The sequence below is a fragment of the Ovis aries genome, chromosome 17 (assembly GCF_016772045.2).
Source record: "Ovis aries strain OAR_USU_Benz2616 breed Rambouillet chromosome 17, ARS-UI_Ramb_v3.0, whole genome shotgun sequence".
NCBI classification, from domain to species: Eukaryota; Metazoa; Chordata; class Mammalia; order Artiodactyla; family Bovidae; genus Ovis; species Ovis aries.
Genome location: NC_056070.1, coordinates 62,740,902 through 62,757,507, shown reverse-complemented (window position 1 = coordinate 62,757,507; position 16,606 = coordinate 62,740,902). Strand labels below are relative to the sequence as shown.

Genomic DNA, 16,606 nt, shown 5'->3' with positions numbered 1-16,606 from the left:
TTTTTTTAACTATCTGGGTTGTATAGTCAGTTGCATGTTTAGTTTTTTTAGAAGCTGCCAAATTATCTTCCAGAGTGGCTTTCGTTTGCATGTTATTTTCCATCTACAGTTCTTAAAAATCCCAGCAACCAAGGGGAAGGGATAGCAGTGACTCTGGGAAGGTCACAGCTATATTTAAAATGGATAACCAATAAGGACCTATTGTATAGCAAAAAAAAAAAAAAAAAAAAAACCCCAACTCAGCAAGTCCCTCTGCCTTTTTTCTTTCCTTCATGACAGTGATTTTTTTTTAAAAGCTGAAGATAGTTATCTAACTCTCACATTCCAACTTCACTGATTGTGTTCCCCTTATTTCCTGTAACCAAGACCACAGCTTGATTTGATTCAACAGGATTTTAGAGATGGCCTTGTGAACTTGGTATTACACCTGCCACTATAATCAATGCTGAATTTAAATGCCAGGGTAAGCAGTAACTGCTCTCTCTCTGTTGTAGACGTGCGCTTTCCTCTGTGTAGTCAGTAATCTGTGGAATGAACGATCCTTGACATAGGAACTGTTTGGTACTAAAAAAGCCCTTTTCTTTCCACAACCATGCCTTTAAACCACTTTCTGACCAGTCATAAAAATATGGCTAAGTAAGATAAATTAACGTCACTTCTCTGGAACCCAGGGAAGGTTTGGTAAGACCAAGGAATACCCTGTGGTCCCAGAAAAGGGAAGAAGAGTCCTTAATTGGCCCAAATGTATCAGAATTGATGGAAAGAGGGGGTCAGTGACTGCTGCCAAAGGGGCATCCCAAATGTGGGAACTACAAGAGGAGCCAATATGTGCTACCGAAAGACTGAAATTTCAAGGAGCTAAAAATATCTATGATAGTGTGGTCTGCAAATGCACTCCAACCATTTCTTTTCACCCTAGTTGGGTGCCAAGATGGCTAACCTGGGGGTCAAAACAGGTCTAGAAGAGACAAAACAAGAATGCTCCCTCCCATGGCAAATTTTGTGTTGATTATAAAGTCAGATGATACTCTAGCAAACACGTGATTGTGTGTGTGTGTGTGTGTGTGTGTGTGTGTGTGTGATTTTCTTGGAATTCATAATAACAAGTAAGTAATGACTCATTTATAAGCAATTACAAGAAAGAAAAGCATAGAACGAGCACCAATAATATGAACAAAACAATGCTGAAAAGCAAAATAGTGATTTCTTAAAAATACTTATTTATTTATTTTTGGTTGTGCTTGATCTTCATTGCTGCACTTGAACTTTCTCTACTTCCGGAGAGTGGGGACTACCCTCTAGGTGTGTGCGCAGACTTCTTATTGCGATGGATTCTCTTGCTGTGGAGCACAGGCCGTAGGGCGTGAGGGCTTCAGTAGTTGCTGCACATGGGCTCAGTAGCTGCAGCTTCCTGGCTCCAGAGCACAGGCTCAGTAGTTGCGGCGCACGGGCTCAGTTGCCCTGAGCCATGAGGGATCTTCCTGGACCAGGGATTGAACCACTATCTCCTGAATTAACCACAGGACCACTAGGAAAACCCCAGTGTGTTTTATTTAAAGGTAAAATTCATGGAACATACATGTAATATTTTGCTCTCAGCTCTACTGGAATTTTTCTTTGGGTAGTTTGAGTTACAATGACTTTTTTTTTAAATTGAAGTAAAATTCACAGAACATAAAATGAACACATTTTCAAGTGGATCCATTTGATTTTCACATAAGTTTCTGTTTCACTATCTAACTTTTATCTAGTAATAAAATTATTGCATGTTGGTATATCAAATCCAGATATTATATATATGCGTGTATATATATATACAACAGGGACAGTCAATAATCACCATAATTCCACCTCCAGGACTAGAGGAAACAGCCACAGATAGGTGAGATTATTGCTCCAAATTGTTCTATTTATGTGTCAGCCTAATTATTAAAAACATTGGATTATACTCTACATTCAGTTCTGTGTGTGTGCATGCTCAGTAGCTTCAGTCGTGTCCAACTCTTTGTGACCTCATGGACTGTAGCCCGCCAGATTCCTCTGTCCATGGGATTCTCCAGGCAAGAATACTGGAGTGGGTTGCTGTGCCCTCCTCCAGGGGATCTTCCTGACCCAGTGATCAAACTTGCATCTCCTGCTTTGGAGACAGGCTGAGCCACTGGGGAATCACACATCTAGTTCTACTATTTCCTTTTTCTTTCTGCTAAACTGAGATGGTGGACCTATTTTCCACGTCAGCACATTGCTCTCCTCTTCCCATTTCCCATATAGATACATCCCACTTCAGCTCACCAGCCCGCTATGGATGGACATTTGGGTGGTTGCCAGTTTTCTCCAATGATGAGCAATGCTGTGATGAACATCCTTGAATGTGCATCGTTGCCAACTCATGGGGTATTTTGGGGGGAATTCTGCCTCCCAGTAAGCTATCTCTAGGGGAACTTCTGTAGATGAGATTGCTTGCACAAAAGCCATTCATATTTTGCATTTTATTTATTTTTCTTAGAACTTTATTTAGTAGTTCTTTTTTTTTTTTTTTTTGCTGCGCTGGGTCTGCTGCTGCACCTGAGCTTCTCCTTGTGTTGCGCAGAGTGTGGGATCTTAGTTCCCTAACAAGGGATAGAATCCTCCTCCCCTGAATTGGAAGGCAGATTCCTAACCACTGGACCACCAGGGCAATTCCCACATCTTGCATTTTAATTTTCCTTGGGCTGCACTGCAAGGGCGCGCCCAGCCGTGAAAGCGTGGCATCCTAACCACTGGACCACCAGGGAATTCTCCATATTTTGCATTTTAAGAGGTGCCCCCAAGTTGGGTTCCCCCAACACTATACCAGTGAATCCTCCCAGAAAGCCACACAGGAGAGCGTCTGGAGAATGTTCGATGTGTGTGTTTGGACATGTCCTGCAGCTTTCACAGGACTCTTCTGGGTTAGGGAGGGGAAGAGGAGGAGGGTGAATTCATATCCAGTTCCAACACTTGTTTGTTCTCCTTTCCAGGCAGAAAGCAGGGAGAAGGGGCTGGGTTGGGTGAGGTAATCCTGACCCTCTCCCCTTCCACCATGTATGGAAATATGCTTGGAAACATCGGTTCCAGATGGAGCCAATCCCCACCCCACCCCCTCCACCCTTGTCGCCTGAGCCAGCCTGGACCTACTGGCTTCAGGGGACGGAAGGCTGGACTCAGAGGAATATTTCAGCAGCGAGAGGGTCCATAAGCCCCGAAACAATCTTTCCAGTGTTCAAGTCACTGCAGGCTGGCTGCAGAAATCACTGGCTTCTCTTGGTTAAAAATATCCCATGCCCGAGGGGCCCTCAGTGTCTGTCTCAGAAGGGAGCTGGCTCCCATTTCTTCATCACTGGGAAAATGAGCTGAGACCAGCTGATTTTTTTTTTTTCCATGAAGCTTTGAAAACAGACTTTCTGGGTTCAAATCCTTGCTCCAGGGCTTCCCTGGTGGCTCAGTGGTAAAGAATATGCCTGCCAATGTAGGAGACAGGGATTGATCTGGATTTGATCCCTGTCTGGCTTCCCTGGTGGCTCAGACGGTAAAGCGTCTGCCTCCAATGCAGGAGACCCGGGGTCGATCCCTGGGTCGGGAAGATTCTCTGGAGAAGGAAATGGCAACCCACTCCAGTACTCTTGCCTGGAAAATCCCATGGACGGAGGAGCCTGGTAGGCTACCGTCTATGGGGTTGTAAAGAGTCGGACACGACTGAGCGACTTCACTTTCTGGGAAGATCCCACATGCCGCAGAGCAACTAAGCCCGGGCACCGCAACTATTGAGTCTGTGCGCTAGAGCCTGGGAGCCACAACTACTGAGCCCAAGTGTCACAACTACTGAAGCCTGCACTCCCTAGAGCTTGTGCTCCGCAACAAAAGAAGCTACCTCAACGAGTACATTACAACTAGAGAGAAGCCCCGGCTCACCAGAAGTAGGAAAAAGCCTGCACAACAACAAAGACTCAGCACAGCTAAAAATAAATTAATTAATTAAATTACATATATATATGTGTATAATCCTTGCTCCACCGTTCACTAGCTGCATGACCTTAGGCTGCTTACTTAACTTCTCTGTGCCTCAGTTTTCCTGGCTGAAAAAGGTGTGTCGGAGTCATCACATCCATCTCAGAAGCCAGCGGGTCTCCACCCTGGCTGAGCATTTAAAATTTCATCTGGGGAACTTTTAACAAATCCTGATACCCAGGCTACATTCTGGGTCAACTCAATCAGAATTTCTGACTGTTAGTTCTGGGGCAAAAAAAAAATTTTTTTTATAAAGCTTTCCAGATCATTCTGATGTGCCAGTGCTGTAGAGATTTTGTGGGTGTTAAATGAGATCATATAGGGAAAAGGCTCCCTGTAGTGCTTGACATGGTTGTATACTTTGGTGGGTATTGTAGGATCAATTATCCAAGCCTGGGTGGTGGTCAGGGAATGCTTCCTGGAGGAGGGGGTGGTTGAGCTGTGAAATGAGGGAAGAGAGAAGTTAGCTAGGAGAAAGAGGACAGAATGTATTTCAGCCAAGTTATCAGCAGGGGTCTGGAGCCAGGAGAATGTGGCCTCTTGGGGGAATTGAAAGTCATTCCCTGTGACCGGAGCTGAGAAAGGAGAGTTGAGGAGAAGATACCTTGCCCTGGATCCTCCAATGAGGTCAGAGGTCCTGGGGAGTCACTGGGCTTTATTTTGGTGTCAGCAAGGTTTTAAGCAGGACAGTGAGTGGGGGGCGCATGTATGTTAAGTTTCAGTTGTGTCTGACTCTTTGCCACCCTATGGACCCTATAGCCTGCCAGGCTCCCCTCTCCATGGGATTCTCCAGGCAAGAATACTGAAGTGGGTTTCCCCATTTCCTGCCCGAGGGGAGTCGGGGAGTGGCCCCTCAAATTCAGGAATAGCAGAGCCTTCTCAAGGCACTGTGTCCAAGCCTTCTGGGGAAGTTTAAACTTGCTGAGGGGTGTGACACAATCCCCAAACCTCCCTTCAGGAGCTATGACCTAGACTCTGAAGTCAGATGGTCCTGGGTTTGAATCCCGGCTTTGCCACATCGTACCTGTGTGACATAGGGCAGGTGGCTTCATTTATGAGCCTCAGTTTCCTGGCCTGGAAAACAGGCATAGAACTCCTATTGGATCTTTGCAAGGATTAAATGAGATAATAATGTAAATGACTTAACAGGTGTTTCCCACATGCTAAGTAATAAATGTTCTCAATATGTGTGAAAAACAATGGTCTATAAGAATCTACAACTGGTCATTAATTTGGTGGGAATTATGGAAACCTGCCTGCAATGCAGGACACCTGGGTTTTATTCCTGGGTTGGGAAGATCCCCTGGAGAAGGAAATGGCAACGCACTCCAGTATTCTTGCCTGGAGAATCCCATGGACAGAGGAGCCTGGCGAGGTACAGTCTATGGGGTCACAGGAGTCAGACATGACTGAGCAACTAAACCATCACCACAGGGATCTTTTTGGGCTTCCCAGGTGGTGCAGCAGTAAAGACCCTGTCTGCCAATGCAGGAGACACAGGAGAGGCAGGTTCGATCCCTGGGCTGGGAAGATCTCCATAAAGAAGGCATGGCAACCCACTCCAGTATTCTTGCCTGGAAAATTCCATGGACAGAGGAGCCTGGCGGGCTACAGTCCATGGGATCGCAAAGAGTTGGACATGACTGAGTGACTAACATACACACACATCCCCTCTTTATTCCCAACATCAATTAAGTGAAAGTGAAGTCGCTCAGTCGTGTCCGACTCTTTGCGACCCCATGGACTGTAGTCTACCAGGCTTCTCTGTCCATGGGATTGTCCAGGTAAGAATACCGGAGTGGGTTACCATTTCCTTCTCCAGGGGATCTTCCTGACCCAGGGATCAAACCTGGGTCTCCCGCATTGGAGGCAGATACTTTAACCTCCGAGCCACCAGGGAAGCCCAGTGCAGTGGTAAATTTAATTCATTCAATTAATAGATGTTATTCAAACAATATATTTTTATTGAGCACTTACTATATCCTGTGCTCTGTGTTAGGCACTGGGTAGAGCAGTGAATGAGACAAACCTGGCCTTTGCCTTCCTGTAGCCTAGAATCTAGGAGAAGACAGACAGTTGCAAGCAAGTGCGTATTTCATTACCGTTCCTCGGTATCTATGATTGGTTCCAGGAGCCCCAATATACCAAAATCCTTAGATGCTTAAGTGCCATAGTCAGCCCTGTGTCTCCGGTTCTGCATTCACAAATTCAATTAATCTCAGGTCTTGTAGTACTATCTACATTTGTTGAAAAAAAAATCCTTTGTAATTTTTTGTTATTACAAAAAATCCTTTGTAATAACTTTGTAATTCCCTGGCAGTCCAGTGGTTAGGATTCTTCGGGGCGTTCACTTTCCAGATCACAGGCTTAATCAGGGAAGTAAGATTCTGCAAGCCAAGCAGACAAAAAAAAAAAAAAAAAGCAACCCACCTGCTTATTAGTGGACCTGTGCAGTTCAAACCAGTGTTTTCCAAGAGTCAACTGTACAATTATGAGGAGTGCTAAAAACAGGTCATAATCATAGGAGCCCTGACATAGTCTACCAGGCCAAGGAATTGTTTTCTGAGAAAATGGGTTTTATGTTGAAATCTCCCCACTCCCCCAAATAATGATGCCAGCTAACATTTAAATCTGTGCCGTCCAGGGTGGTAGCCACTAGCCAACAAGAGGCTCTTGAGTCCTAGGACTGTGGCTAGTGGAAATGAAATGTGGTATAAGTGTAACATGCAAATGTGATTTCAGAGACTTCTCATTAAAAAAGAAATGAGCTATCTAACTGATATTTTTATATTGATTATAAGTTGAAACGGTAACAAATATTTAGGATAGACTGGGTTAGATAAAATATACTAAGATTCATTTTAACTATTTCTTTTGATCTTTTTCAATGCGGCTACTAGAAAATTTTTAATTACATACATTGCATTTTGTTTCTAGGGAATAAGCCCTAAGTTCCCTGGAGCAGGAAATGGCAACCCAGTCCAATATTCTTACCTGGAAAATCCTATGGACATAGGAGCCTGGTAGGCTACAGTCTATGGGATTACAAAGACTTGGACACCACTGAGCAACTGAGCACGGCACGCCGATCCCTGAGTTAGACAGTGCTTGTTGATGACCAGGGATATACCAAGGTGTAAATGTGTAGTATCTTGTTTAATCCTATGATGACTCTGACAGGTACCTATTATTTATCTACTTTCTGCAGAGGAGGAAACAGATGCAAAGAGTAAAATGGAGTGAGATTCACCACCATCAAGGAAGATAACTGGAATTGGGCCTTTCTCAGTCCACTGAGCTGTGTACTTAACCTCTACCCTACATTCCTGAGCAGAGGGGCCCATGGGCTGGGACAGGAAGAGGCATCCAGGCCATGAACATGGAGAGAACAACCACACGAAGAGACAGACATTCCATGGACCAGCAGGCCCTTGGCAACCCTGGCCATGGAGTAGCTCCAAGGTGCCTCCGCCTTCTGGGAGGTTGTCTTCTCACCGTGGGGACCCTGAATTCAGTTTTGGCAGCACTGTCCATCCGTGTCCTGTCAATGTCAGTTCTTTTTTTTTTTTTTTTTAGAGACTGTTCATTTTCCATCAACATATTTCCATTTAAAGAGTTTGTGGAAACCTTCCCACCCCCCCACCTGGTGGTCCAGTGGCTAAGACTCTGTGCTTCCAATGCAGGGGGCCTGGGTTTGATCCTTGGTTGGGGAACTAGGTCCTACATGCTGCAACTAAGCATTTGCATGCCATAACTAAAGATTCTGCACGCTGCAACTAAGACCCAGTGCAGCCAAAAAAAAAGTTGGTAGAAGAACAGCTTAAGCCTGTTGTGGTTATTCCTCAACAACCACAGTGGTTGTTCCTACTCATTCAGTGGCCTGAATGGTGGGAGCTGCAGGCCAGTCTTCATGGGGAACTGTGGAATAGGCCCAAAGAGCTCCTGCACACCTCCGGACCAGTCCACCACCTCAGGTTGAGCATCGGTGAACTCAGGAGCTGGAGCGGTCCATTCACCCTGAAATGCCTCCTTGGTCACAACCTTCTTAGCTGCCACCCGCTCTTCCTTTTCAATCCCTGTCAGCATCTCCATAGAAGGAAAGATGGGGCATGACCTTCCAGGGTGTTCACAGGAGATGGTGTCATGCATTCGCAGAACTTCTCTGGCGAGCACCCACCACGTCAGACCCACTGAGTGAGCTCCATTGTCACACGCGATGGCTGGGGCCATGGAGCAGAGAGGAGAGTCTGTGTCACATAGATCAATGGAAGGCAGGTGAAGAGACTTCTGTGAGAGGCTGGTGGTCTGCCCTGCGATTCGTAACGAGCAGAAGCCTTGGCTCCTGGAAGGCTGCCTAGTTCTGGTTAGCGAAGGTTCCAAGAGTGAAGCAGCCAGCAATAGGAATGGCTCCAGTGGCAGCAGCAAACTTCAGCACAGCCCGCAGGCCAGTATTCTCGGAGGAAATGACGCTGATGTCCACTGGGCTTTCAATGACAACGATGGCATGAGCTGCCAACAGAAGCTTCTGCAAGGTTCTCTTCAGACTTTTCCTTTTGTAGACATGCTGTTTCATTTGAAAGTTAAAGTTGGTGCCACCTAAGTGGGTTTCCCTTCCTTGGTAGCTCAGTGGTAAAGAAATCTGCCTCCAATGCAAAAGAAGCAAGAGATGCGGGTAAGATCCCTGGGTCAGGAAGGTCCCCTGGAGGAGGAAATGCAACCCGCTCCAGTATTGTTGCTAGAAAATTCCATGGGCAGAAGAGCCTGGCGAGCTCCATGTGGTCACAAACAGTTGGGCATGACTGAGTGACTGATCACACACACACAAGTGAGTTCCTGATGAAAGGAATTTGAGGACATCAAGGGCTCCTCCTTATTTGCAAGACATCAAGGGCTCTGGATATGGTGAAAGTTTCCCTTTAAGTTACAATGGGAATCCAGAACAGTGCCATATGGACCCCAGTCTGGGTAGCGAGGAGAGGCAACATCAGTTCATCTTGAGGAAGTATGAGAAAACCTGGTTTGAATTAACCAAGACTGATGGCTTGGGGACGGGAGTCCCGAGAGGAGGAAATCCCAGGTAAGGGACTGAATGTCCAAGGTCACAGCACTGAGCCGCAAAGCCTCAGTTCTCTTTAGAACATTCAGGTTGGTGTGCTTAGTCACTCAGTCATGTCTGACTCTGCAACCCCAGGGACTGTAGCCCGCTGGGCTCCTCTGTCCATGGGAGTCTCCAGGCAAGAATACTGAAGTGAGTAGTCATTCGCTTCTCCAGGGGATCTTCCTGACAGATCAAACCCACCTCTCACATTGCAGACAGATTTTTTTCCCCGAATGAGCCACCAGGGAAGCCCCTCCTTAGAACTCTACCCACCAAAGGCATAATTGCTGGCTTAATTGATGTTTTCCTTTCCAGGGAATATTGCTTTGAAAAGAAAGGTTTGAGGGACTTCCTCAGTGGTTCAAAGGTCAAGAATCCACCTGGCAATGCAAGGAACTTGGGTTTGATCGTTGGTTCGGGAACTAGGATCCCACATGCCAGGGAACAATTAAGCCTGTACACTCCAACTAGAGAGCCTGAGAGCCACAACGAAGGATCCCACATGACACAACTAAGACCCAACAGAGCCAAATAAAGAAATAAGTACTAAAAAATAGTGGATCCACCTTAAAAAAAAAAGGGGGTTGAGACCTTCGAAACAGGGACACGTGTATGCTGTGGGATTGGTCTAAGGACGATAGTTTCACCCGGCAGAGTAGCAGGTGTCCTACAGAGGCCTTAGCTAGGCCTTCTCAGGTGCAGATCTCAGTCTTCCCACTTATTGGCTCTGTGACCTCGGGTAACTCGATCTCTCTGGTCTTAACTTTTCCAACTGAAAAAGGGGATACTAGTGGTCATTTCCTAGGCTTGTGGTCAGAATTAAATGCAAGAAAGCACGGAAAGTACCCAGCTCATAGCCTGTTCATTCTATTGATAGTGCTGGGACTCAATACATGGCAGGTGGGAAAAAAAAAAAAAACAACACAAAACAAAACGGCAGGTGGTGCTATCACATGATTTCTGAGTCTGTGACAGCAAAGCCCCTCTGGGGTCCGGGGTGCAGTGGGGTGTTTCAGGAAATCATGCCCAGCACTGGGTGTAACCTCCTTGTAGTTTTTCCCTTAGGGTCTAAGGTGGGGTCCTTTCTGCTCTGCCCAGAATTTTGGAAGTCTCCTTCTAGGGACAATGGATATGTGTAAAATTAAAGAATATATAACCTTGAAAATGGGCTTCCCTGGGTAGCTCAGCAGTAAACAATCCAGTGCAGAAGACCCCAGAGAGTGGATTTGATCCCTGGGTTGGGAAGAGAAGATTCCCCTGGAGAAAGAAATGGCCCCACTCCAGTATTCTTGCCTGGAGCATTCTATGGGCAGAGGAGCCTGGCAAGCTCCAGTCCTTGGGGGTCACAAAAAGTCAGATACGCCTTTGTGACTAAACAACAACAAATCTTGACAATATTGAATCTGACCTCAAAGGCTGGGCTGAGAGATTGCACTGCCACAGATCCAGAGGGTGACCCCAGGAAAGGTCCTTCAAACATCTCCAGCCTTCAGTTCAGCTGCTCAGTTGTGTCCGACTCTACAACCCCATGAATCGCAGCGCCAGGCCTCTCTGTCCATCACCAACTCCTGGAGTCTACCCAAACCCATGTCCATCGAGTCGGTGATGCCATCCAGCCATCTCATCCTTTGTCGTCCCCTTCTCCTCCTGCCCCCAATCTTTCCCAGCATCAGAGTCTTTTCCAATGAGTCAACTCTTTGCATGAGGTGGCCAAAGTATTGGAGTTTTAGCTTCAGCATCAGTCCTTCCAATGAACACCCAGGGCTGATTTCCTTTAGGATGGATTGGTTGGATCTCCTTGCGGTCCAAGGGACTCTCAAGAGTCTTCTTCAACACCACAGTTCAAAAGCATCAATTCTTCTGTGCTCAGCTTTCTTTACAGTCCAACTCTCACATCCATACATGGAAAAACCATAGCCTTGACTAGACAGACCTTTGTTGGCAAAGTAATGTCTCTGCTTTTGAATATGCTATCTAGGTTGGTCATAACTTTCCTTCCAAGAAGTACCTGGTACTAATTTAGGGTCTTCTTCGGTGGGGTGGCAACTTACTGAAAGATGGACGTAGACGGACGGGCGGACAAATCTGACTCTCCAGTGAACAGCGGTGTGATAAGTGAGTGACCGATGGACGGAGAGACACAGGTGACATTGTGAGGCGTCCAGACAGGCGGATGGATATGTTAGCCAGACAGTCAGGCATGCGACCGTGAGACAGAAAGACTGACAGAGGACCGGAAACCAGGGAGCCTCCCACCTGCGGGCTTGGCCACGAGGCGGCGCCGCCGCCCAGCCCAGCGGCGCCAGCCGCCCCGGCTGGGCGCGCTCTCGCGGGCCGGCGGAGGGGGCGTGGCCAGCGTGCGCACGGGGCGGGGCCGGCAGCCTCGCGGGGGCCCCCCACGGGCGGAGCGCGCGGCGGGGGCGGGGCGCGCGCGCTCGCGGGGGCGGGCCGTACGGCGGGCGCGGGCGCGCGCGGCGGCGGCGGCGCGTTCCGTTCCTGGCCGAGGCTCGCGGCGGAAAAGTTGCGCGGCGGCGAGGAGCGGCCGCGGGACGGGCAGCGAGCGCGACGCCGAGCCGGCTCCCGGCGCCCGCGGCTCCCCCGCCATGGACGACCTCGGTGAGTGACTGGAGGGGCTGAGGGAGAAGGCAGCAAGGGGCGCGCGGCCCCGGGCCCACGGGCCGGGGCGGGCGCGAGCGAGCGCGCGAGCGGTGGGCTGAATCCCACCCGCTGCGGCCCGGGTCCCGGCTCTGGTTCCGGCCAGCCTCGGCTCGGCGGGACAGGATCCCGGGCTGGGCCTGAGTCCCAGGCCAGGCCAGCCGCCGTGCTCACAGCCGCCACCCCTTCGCCTCGAGGACAGCCCCACCTCCGGACCCCCCGACCTCGGGGATCCACCCCCATCTCCCAGCTCAGCCTCAGGGACCTGCTTGCTCGTCAGGGACCCGCCCGGTCCGCCTCAGGGACGGGCCCCCACTGCCGGGACCTGACTACCTCCCCCGCTGCGGGACCCTCACTTCACACAGCGCTCCCCCACCCCCATCGCACAGTTGAAACACCCAATTTGGGGATCAGCTGCCTGATCGCGCAGCCGGGGCCTGCTCCCAGCCCCTGGAGGACCACCCCCACTTCACAGACGGACATCCGGCACCTCAAGGGTAGCCCCTCCGAGTCTACTACCCCTTGTATTTCACAGGTCAGATTCACAGGTTAGGGATGAGCTTCCGTGACCACATCCTCACAAAGACAAGGCTCCTTTCTGCCCCACTAAGGCCCTGGGTCCATTTCACGGCCCTGGGTCCGTTTCACTGCCCTGGCCACTCAGTGGACCAGCCTCATCCTAGAAGCCTAAGCTGGGGAGACAGACTGGTGAAGTGCCAGGGGAATGAGGTGGGAAGTGGGCCCCCGAGGTATGGCCATCTCTGAACTTGTCCAGGCTGGTAGTACCTTGCGGGAAGCCACTCAGGTAAGGATAGGATGTCCAGAACAGAGTTTTACTGTTTTCATGTGACTGGAGCTCCCAAACTATTTTTTTTCAGTCCAGCCTTTATCTAGAGTTTGGGCAGAAGAAAGTATCTTTTGGGACCAGACACTAAACCCAGGGGGCTTGGTGCTGGGGGTTCTAGGAATGCCTTGAGCACCCTGAACCCTGAAGTGGGAGGATTCACTCTCCCTCCCTCCCCTTCACGCCTGGAGCTGGAAAGCCTGAGCCAGGGGATTGAGGAGGGGGAGGAAAGTTTCTTCTCTGTAGGAGCCTTGTCTTCCCTCTGTGGACTGTGGGTGGCTTGTGTGACCAGTGATGCTTTCTCTGTCTCAAGCTCTTAGGGGTGGATTCATCAGACAGGACTGATGGGCCTCCCCTGAGCTGCACAGGGCACTAAATTAAGACTGGTTATTTGTAGGCACTGGACTTCCAAGGGAACAGGGAGGAGGATAGGGGCGTGACTGCTTCCCAGAAGCTTTCTTCGGGGATCAGGGTGCCTCCACAACCCCCTAACCCCCAAGATCCTGGAGCTGGGGAGAGTGTGCAGTCCTGCCTGTTTTGCAGAGTACAGTGGCTGCCAAGCATAGTTCTGTCTTTGGGTCAGGCTTGGCACCCATTTTTCCAGCACACTCAAGGTTGGCATGGCTTCCAGGCAGGTATTTTTTTTTTTTTTTTTCACGTAAAAATAACTGAACTGAAAGGAGGCTGGGGGATATTTTTCGAATCAGGATCTGAAAGTCTCAATGTTTTCCCTGTGGGAACTCACAAGCAGAGTCACAGTTTCTGAAATGCTGGTGTGGGTTCCATTGCTTCCAGACAGGCCCCGTGCTGTTTGAAGGACTGAGAAAGTCTTTGTAGAGTTCCCTGTTGAAGCCCGGAATTCCTGTCCTCTGACAGTCTTCCATTTAGGGCCAGGAAACTGAGTTCGTCTCTGAAAGGAAAGAAAGTGTCCTGGCAGAGCAGATTGTAGGAATTTAGATTTGCTGTTCCTGGAGTATTTCCCTGCACCTCAACTGTCCTGTCTTCACAGTAACTCTTTTTGAAGAGCCCTTTAGGGGTCCCTGCTATCAGTATTGCCGGCCTTTTACAAATGGAGAAAACTGAGGCCAAGAGAGGTTGATTCACTGGCTCAAGGTTGCACAGTCGTAAGATGACAAAATCATGACTGGAAGCCCAACCCCTTGCTCCTACATCTGCAGCTTTGTGCACCGTGAGGCCTTTCTTCGTTCGACGGGGTCTCAGAGAGGTGATGGCTGCCACCTGTAACTACTTCTCCTGCCTCCCCCCAGAGGCTCCTCAGTTGTCTGAATCTGGGCTGCCTGGCTTCCTTGGCCTAAGCTTTCCCAGGGGGCCAGCCACGCCTGGCTGACCGACTGGAGCCTGGGGTGGGCGGAATGGGGCGTGCAGGAGGAGAGAGGAATTCGCCTCTGCTCTCAGCCCCCATCAGCTGTCTGGATGGCCGCTCAGCACCCTGCCCGTCAGCTGTTTTCCTTAGTTAGGCTGGACCCAGAGGCCAAGCTTCTTGTTTTTATTTTTCTCCTGAGAGTGCTGTCAGCTGTGAGCCTCTTGGGTCCTAAAAGAGAAGAGTCTGACCTGTGGCAAGTCTAGAGGGGTCAGAGTGTGTGCTGTGACTTTGTTTTTTATTTTTTGGTCTAAAAGAAAAAAATTGGGGACCCCTCCCCTCCCTGTAGCTCTTAGTGACAAACTCACCATGCTTTGTTTAATAAGTTACAAAGTTACAGCTCTTTGGGCAAAAATCCGTAAGTAAACACAATGTCCTGCCCTTCCCTGTGTGTTCTGTCAGCTTTGTGCTACGGGGTGGCTGCTGGTGGCTTTCCTCATTACTGTTTAGATGCTGGTTTGGCTGGGAGTTCTCGGTGTTCCAGTTCTGGCTGGAGTTTCCTGGACAGAGTTCTCACAACACGGAGAGGCACTCTGGTTATGTTCTGCTCGCCCCTCCTTCACGTTTTTTAGTGCCCTTGGCGGTGGGGGGATGGGGACCGTGACCACAGCTGGGGGCTAATAGTGATCACATGCGTTTGATAGGAGCCAGGCATCCTACTCAGCACTCTTTGGTATCATCACAGCAATTCCTGGAGGGACGTGTTTAATCCCTGCGTGATGCACGCAGAAATCTGAGTCAGGAAAGTTCAGTGGGGACTCTGGGATTGTAACCCAGGTCGATCCACTTCCCAGACCTGATCATCTCCATAATAAGGTAGTACATGTGTGCATGCTCAGTCATGTCTGACTCTTTCCAACCCCCTGGACCGTAGTCCACCAGGCTGCTCTGTCCATGGGGATTCTCCAGGGTAGAATACTAGAGTGGGTTGCCATGCCCTCCTCCAGGGGATCTTCCCCCACTCAGGGATCAAACTACCCTCTCCTGCACTGCAGGAAGATTCTCTGAGGCTAAGCCCCACGGGGAAAGCCCTAAAGAGTTAGTAAGTGCTTGGTAATCAACCAGGGGAGTGAGCCATGGGGCCTGCTGAGTAATTGCTGGGTACCTTTTAAACTTCTGCCCTGGGGCCATCGTCCCGTATGGTCTGGGTAGCAGTAGGTAGGCTGGTTCAGGCCTCGATAGCTTTGCCATTCCCATCCCTCGCAGGGGGAGCAGCCAGCTGTTGGCAATGCCCAGTTGCCGCTGGGATCTGGACCTGTCTCCTTGCAGCTTCTCAGCAGTCTTGACCCTCTGGAACACAGTGCCTCATTGTCCTTGGAGGGGGGAGTACTGGGGAGCAGGGGAATTGCCTGGGGCATTCCAGGCTACGGAGCCTCTCTGTTTCCATGGAAAGTCTGGACTTTGGGCTTGCCCGTCTGTGGTGCCTCTGTGTGTTAGGGCAGGGTCAAGGGCACCCAGCTGCTGGGCTTGTGGCAGGGGTGGCCCGTGGAGTGATGGTGTGCTCCTCAGGGGGCCCTCCGTCAGCCCCAGATCTCCTCCTAGGCTGTGCGCTAGTGAGGTGCAGAGTGGGCACTCGGACCCTGGTGTGTGTGGTTCTTCAGCAGGTGCCCTTTCCTTTGGGCAGCCAGAGCTTGGTGGGGAGAGGTTCAGGCTGCTGTGGGCCAGAGCCCTGCCACTGTGGGTTTGAGTACCCCTGAGGGAACATCCCAGGATCCTCATGCCTGAGGGTACTGACTTCTGAAAGCTTCCCTGAGGTCTTTCTCTAGTTCCAAGGGCTGCTAAGTTGCTTCAGTCATGTCCGACTCTGTGTGAACCCATAGACGGCAGCCTACCAGGCTCTGGCGTCCCTGGGATTCTCCAGGCAAGAGCGCTGGAGTGGGTTGCCATTACCTTCTCCAACGCATGAAAGTGAAAAAAGAAAGTGAAGTGTCCGACTCTTAGCGACCCCATGGACTGCAGCCTACCAGGCTCCTCTGTCCATGGGATTTTCCAGGCAAGAGTACTGGAGTGGGTTGCCATTGCCTTCTCCGAGGTCCAAGGGCAGAGACTAGAAAAACTCCCTTCCACTTCACTCTCGTTCCAGCCCTCCCCTGGGTTGTCCTGGTCTCAGTGTCTTCATTCATGATCACAGCCGTCTGTAGAACACTTTTGCTTTTTTATACAGTGTTTGCAGAACCCCTTCTGTAATGTTTATTGAGCACTTACTATGTGCGAGCCCTGGGCTGGGCACCTTACCCACATTGTCTCATTGAATCATGTTGGCCCTACGAGGTGCAGGTTCTGTTACTATTACTGCCACCCATTTTACAGATGATGAAATGGAGGCCCACTTGCCCAAGTTCTATAACTCGTGAGTGGCAGGGCTGGGATTTAAATCTTGTAACCCATTTTCCACGTCTGTTCCTGATACTGGATTGGATCTGGTTTGATTGGTCTCTGTTTCTAGAACGCTAAAATCTTTTTCCGCCCTTCCTACACCCTCAGTCTCTTCTCTCTCTTTTTGGCCACCACCCCACAGCATGCCAGAATCTCAGTTCAGGAAGTGAACGCGTGTCCCCTGCAGTAGAGGTGTGGAGTCTTAACCCTGGTCTGCCAGGGGTGT

At 49.8% G+C, this 16,606-nt stretch overlaps 1 protein-coding gene and 1 pseudogene across 5 annotated transcripts in view; one reads left to right on the top strand and one right to left on the bottom strand.

Moving 5' to 3' along the window:
• Positions 1 to 7,839: 7,839 nt before the first annotated feature.
• LOC105606632 (small ribosomal subunit protein uS2-like) lies at positions 7,840 to 11,729 on the bottom strand (annotated as a pseudogene).
• PXN (paxillin) overlaps positions 11,607 to 16,606 on the top strand; it is a 42,985-nt gene continuing 37,985 nt past the window's right edge. For all 5 annotated transcript variants that reach the window (XM_042234073.2, XM_027956614.3, XM_042234072.2 and 2 more), the window contains exon 1: positions 11,607 to 11,740. In XM_042234073.2, coding sequence (XP_042090007.1) covers positions 11,728 to 11,740 — 13 coding nt within the window. In that variant the 5' untranslated portion in view covers positions 11,607 to 11,727. The remainder of the gene's footprint in view (positions 11,741 to 16,606) is intronic.